The sequence below is a fragment of the Wyeomyia smithii genome, chromosome 3, assembly GCF_029784165.1.
Source record: "Wyeomyia smithii strain HCP4-BCI-WySm-NY-G18 chromosome 3, ASM2978416v1, whole genome shotgun sequence".
Lineage (NCBI taxonomy): Eukaryota > Metazoa > Arthropoda > Insecta > Diptera > Culicidae > Wyeomyia > Wyeomyia smithii.
The window spans coordinates 161,763,837-161,769,617 of NC_073696.1; the positions used below are offsets into that span (position 1 = coordinate 161,763,837).

Below are 5,781 nucleotides of genomic sequence, written 5' to 3' on the forward strand. Positions count from 1 at the left end.
GGTTGTAATGGATAAAAAGAGTTGAAAGAATTTAGAACAGCATTTGTTTTCTTTTGTAAAATGCAAATGTTAACATGGGAAAGAAATTATAGTGAACAAAAGACCTCATGATAACGAGGTTTGATAGCTATTGGCTTAAAAGGAAAACGAAGAAGAAAATCGATGGATGCTGTATTGGGAAATTTTTTTGCGATGGAGACAACAATAGAACTAGGAAAGACATTCGAAAAGAGGGCTGAACTTTCCAGACGAAAAGACTACTGACTTCAAGGGATTCGAACTATTCTTTCATTAGTTAAGGTTGTGTGAGTGTACATCGGAAGTAATTAACCCGGAATGGTTGAGGTGAGTGCTGACTAAAAGAGTAAACAAGGGAGTTATTAACCCAGAATGAGTGAGTGTGCGAGATTTTCTTTGTTTCCCAACCTTCTTATCTTTCAGGAATCACTAGAGCGGGCGGTCGCACCTTCGGATGAAAGGGGGAGAGGAAATATGCAGACTACTGCATACCAGGAGAAGTGTAAGTAATGTAAGTATGACAGTAGCAAGAGACAAAACGAAAATTTAATAATTACAGATTCAAAAAGAGATGCAAAAGATTAAAGAATAAAGCAGATGAGAAAGTGACGGGACATTTTAAGTGCAAATAGAAGATGATATGAGGTGTTAAGAACACGCCAGTTATTAGATGAACATTGTAAATGAAGACAGAAGAAAACGATAAATATTTAATCAACGCGGTTAGTACAATGAAAAGATTTATTTATGAATCAGACAGGAAACACTCGACAAAGGAAAAGAAAAGATTGAACCAATGCGGTTTGTTCGATGAAAACATGATGAAACAAAAATAGAGAGATGAAAAAATAATACATTGTGCGGAAACAGATTTATTTTATTGAAAAACTGTTATTAGAAGAAGGAGGAAAATATTTGGAAAGAACGCAAAATGAAGAAAATATGTAACCAAAGCAAAGAATTGATGCTATTTTTTAAAATTGCAGAAAGTTATTTGAGCTCTTGTTGATGAAAAAAAAGGCGTTTATAATGGGCCACAAGACAAGTTAAACTGATATTTTAAAGCGGAAAGTAAAAGCCTAATACAGATAAATGGATTAATATGTGTTGAAATGATTTTAAATGTAAAAAAAACATCAAATATCAAAGTTAGAGAGTGCATAATGGAAAAGAAGTAAACAATGCACAATTGAATGTTATATTTGTAAAATCAGATGAATCAAATACTGAAATACTAAATCAAATCTAATACAAATGATGTACAACTTAGTAGGGGGAAGAAAAACCAAAGTATGTCATCCGAAAATAAGAAAATTATGGGCCTAGACTGTAAGTAGAAGCCTAGGGTAGATAATAGAGTGAAAGAAGCCCGTACGCGAGTCAACATTAATATTAAACAGCAAGTGGAAAAAGTAACGAAACCAAAAAAGAATTGATAAAATAATGGCAAAAAAATAATGCACCACTTGCTAAGTAGGGCAGCTACCTGCTTAAGAATTGACAACGAGACGATCATCGAAGACGACTGAGGTTAATACAATGGATGCTGAGATGGGTGCATACCATGATGCCCAGTACAGCGCGAAAAGGAAAGCAGACGGTTGCGTGGGGAGTCGAACGGCGGGTGTCTATGGTGAAAGATGGAGTGAACAATCCAACCAGCCGTAGCTACGATTTGGCAGGCTTCGTACCTGTTCGCATCCTGAACAAAAACAGTACACACAAGAGCGTTTCACTGTTGGGGCATTTTGTAAGCCTATCGCGTGACGATTACGCGATCATTGTGTTGGAAAAGACGGCCTTCACTGAGGGGCAGCTGAAAAATCATAAGCGTCATCAAACGAGCATGGTGACGAGAGCTAATTCTGACGACGTCACGACGAACTTGTCGGAAGAACAGTGAAAGTGTGCAAAGTAGTGCAACTGGTGTTATAGCAGCCGTCGAAAGAAGTTTTTTCCTTAACCACGTCCCAACTGAGGACGAAATTTGTTAATGATACCTACGGAAATTTTTTGTGCGTTGCTGATCCGGAAGTAAATCAAATCAAGGTGACAATCATATATCCCGCTACTGAGAGGCATATTGTGAAATTTTCCACCCAAAAAGGATATTTGGTGGAAGAAACTGCCCAAGATTATGAAACCGTGGCATTGCCTCATATTCAAAAGGAGCAGCTAAGCTTAGAGTGGCTTTACAATATACTAGAGCATCGGAAAGAGAAGGATCGCATAGTTTTTGAGGATCCGTCAGAGGAAATTGGCTTCATATTGTTGCCGGATTTAGAATGGAATGGTAAAACATTGGAACAACTTTATCTACTCGCTTTAGTGCGCCAGCGAGGTATCAAGTCATTGCGGGATCTAAACGCTACTCATTTACCATTGCTGAAAAATATTCAAACACGTGGCATTGAAGCAATTAAAACACGTTACGGAATTAACGCTGATCAACTACGAATCTACATTCACTATCAACCCACATTTTACCACCCACACGTGCATTTCCCATATCTGAAGCACGACCCACCGGGCGAGAAAAGTCACCTTCTAACATCGGTTATTGGGAATATCGAACTGCTACCAGACCATTACCGGAAAGTGACACTCTCTTGCGTTTTAAGTGAAACTGATAAACTGAACGTCAAATTTGAGGCAGCAAAGAGCAAACTGAATGAACCAGATGACACCACAACCAACCGATGAGAACCTCTACTGCCAGACGCACCCTCCCGTTTCAAACCCCCTGTAGCCCGTCGCTGGATTACGACAGCTGAACAGCACATATCTTCACGACGCAGCGCATCAGGCGAGCAAGCAATTGTTAATTCTAAATAAGGAAAATGTCATGTTTGATAATGCAAACTCAAAACGGTGCTACAGTTTTGAATAACAGAATTTCATTTGCCAGAGAAAAAAAAATATTATAAAAAACAACGGTGTATATAGTTGCATAAAAACGCGAGAATAATTGTAATAAAGAGAAAAACACACCTATCGGCCGTCAGGACGGACCGTGTGACCATTGTCTCTTCTAGATAATGGCCAACTAGGCGGGGTGGCAGATGTGACGTCACACCCTGCGAAGAACCCAATGCTCCGTCACGAGCCTTATAATTAAAGTTTAATTTTGTTCCCAGGAGGGCATAGCCTTCTGCTATGCTTTAGTCAGGCGAAACATTTGGTTCCCTTGACAGAGGACCGCGAACGGCTCTGTCAACACTCTATGTATCAACAGATTATGCCATAGGTGGCAAAGAACTTCGCGCAGCCTTCTGCTGTGCCACCGGCAAACAAACTCGACCAAAATAAACAAGTTTTGTGTTATAAACAAAACGCCGCCTGTACTTTAGCAGTACTAGATTAGGTTAAGAGATTAGTAAGGTAAACAGAGAGTGGAGAAAGTCTCTCTCTCTGAGTTACCGGTAGGGTATATTTAAGTAGTGATGTACGAAAATAAAGTCAGTTAGTCCACGTTAATCTGTGTGTATTAATTCCGCACCAATTGCGCGTACAGGGTTTTCTGGAGAAAGTCCTGGTAGGTTATACCCAGGATATAGGTATACCTACACACATACTTCCTATAAATTTCCCACTTTACACGCACATTATACAAAGCATGTGCTTTTTCAAAAAATTTTAAGTTGTTAACCTCATTGCGGTTAAAATGAATTAAATAACTAACAAGGGAAATTCCAGTTCTCTGACTGTTTTCGCCTCGTGATTTTTGTTTCATTAGAATTACTTGGGTAGGGGCTATGCCAAGTAATTCTGTTAAAGTAAGTTTGATCTCATCAACGGTTTGATCGTTGGTGAGACCTTTCAATACAACCTTGAACGGCTTGGCGTTCTTGGTGTCATATGTAAAAAATTTGTACATCTTGTCAGTTAAATACTGAACAAGACGATCACGACCCTTTACTGAGTCGGCTAATAAGCGGCATTCACCTCTACGGCCAATTTGATAGGTAACTTTAACGTCAGAAACAAACGTTGAAAGTTCCTTTTTGAATATATTAAATTCAGAAGAAATAGTTACCACAATAGGTGGAACTTTCTCCTTTTTTAAAGATTTTATATTTTGTATAGTTTCATTATTAATAACTTCCATTTCACCAGCTTCTCGCTCAGGCAAAATATCAAAAGAATTGTCACTACAGACACTCGAAGTGTCAGAAAGAGATGCCTCTCTTTTCCTCCCCGCAGCGATGCGAGGTTTCTTTTTCCGTCCAGCCATTTCAGGTGATACGAAAAAAGTTAAAACAAATGTTAAATTCAAAAGTAGGTAGTCTTGAGAAAGACTGATGGGAAATAACTTTCAGGTAATCTTTAAAAGACGCACTGACAAAACACAAACTTTGAAGCTATAGGCAGTCAAAGACCAGTCCACAAGCAACCGAAAAAACGTCTGATCTGTAGGACAGTTCAAGACGCACTGTTCCCTCTAACCATAATCATCAGCATTGTTCTCCTTTGTAATTTCATATCAAGCAGATCCACAAAAATCAAAATTCAACATGACGATCCATTAAAGGACATTCCAACGATCTCAGATGCAAAACCAATTAGAAGATTGACCATTGCGGATGTGATTTCCCTGGAGTCTCATCACTCAGCCGGGAGGAGTTAACAACCGAGCTACCAAAGGAATTTGCTGACAATTCAGACAATGCCATCGACGAGCAGGTTGACGACGATCGAACGATCGGAGCCACCACCGAGCGATGCGGAGTCAGCGGTTCATATTCTGACCAACGTGAATCGAACGGCGGGCACAAATGTAATCGATAGAATTAATAAAGTTAGTCTTAATTGAGCAGTGAAATGTGTCAGTAGCTTTTTTAAAAACTCCGAACAACACCCAAGTGTTTAACTCGCGCTATCTGGACCATGAAGCATTTATGCGATAGTTGAACGAAATTTGCAACTACAGCAACCAGTCTCCTAAAAAATTCATAACACTTCATTAACAAATATGTAACGTCTTAAAGAAGACGGTTGTTACGAGAACGGAAACATTTTCTTCCTTCAAGCCGTGCAACACACGATACATGTTATATTGTTGCCTTCATAAGGCAACAATTGGTTGACAAGAGAAATGTAACAATTTACTTGGAGCAGCAAACGTACGGCGGTCTGAACCTTGCGGCAAGCGTAATAGTAGAACGTTTGTTGTAATCCGCCAACCGGGAAGCAACCGAAAATGTTTCTCCTTACAACGAGGTACGACCTGTTGTGACGAATTTCCTAGCTCCTTTGTCGCTTGCCTCTGGTGCCATCTCAATGATGATACATTTGTTGCCAGGTACACAGTTGACGATAAAATAATGCGCTTTCGCGCTCAAATTTCGCTTATATATCGACAAACTGTGAGCAGCGTAGCCCATTCTCTTTTTTACGAACGTAGTAGAATGATATAACTGGAAATATTTTTCCAGTTATCTCATTCCACAACGTGCGTAAAAAATCTTTGTCAGAGCGGATATCGCGCGCTATCTGGACCATGAAGCGTTTATGCGATAATTGAATGAAATTTGCGACTGCAGCAACCAGTCTTTTTCAAGGCTGCTAAATATATTTGGAAGAGCATAATGAATGGTTATTACTAAATTGTAACTTTGATTGCAGTTCGATGCTGCTGCAATTGCGCAGCAGTGTGATGAATATTACGATTCAATAACACTGTGCATCACAAGCGGTATATGCGAAACAAATCCGATTCCAAACAGAAAAGTTCAGCAAGTTCTGCTCACGGCGCTGAGTCCG

General features: G+C 39.5%; 1 protein-coding gene across 1 annotated transcript; it reads left to right on the plus strand.

Annotated features, from left to right (window-relative positions):
- Positions 1–1,585: 1,585 nt before the first annotated feature.
- Positions 1,586–4,783, plus strand: LOC129728782 (m7GpppX diphosphatase-like). Its single transcript, XM_055687237.1, has 2 exons — positions 1,586–1,867; positions 1,954–4,783. The coding sequence occupies exons 1-2, from the start codon at positions 1,586–1,588 to the stop codon at positions 2,719–2,721; spliced, it is 1,050 nt and encodes a 349-aa protein (XP_055543212.1). The 3' UTR covers positions 2,722–4,783.
- Positions 4,784–5,781: the final 998 nt, after the last annotated feature.

Excerpts from the sequence above, each read along its gene's own strand:
- LOC129728782 (XM_055687237.1), top strand. The coding sequence starts at position 1,586 with ATGCCCAGTACAGCGCGAAAAGGAAAGCAGACGGTTGCGTGGGGAGTC. Across the intron at positions 1,868-1,953 it reads AGCGTCATCAAACGAGCATG|CAGCCGTCGAAAGAAGTTTT; the intron begins GTGACGAGAGCT and ends CTGGTGTTATAG.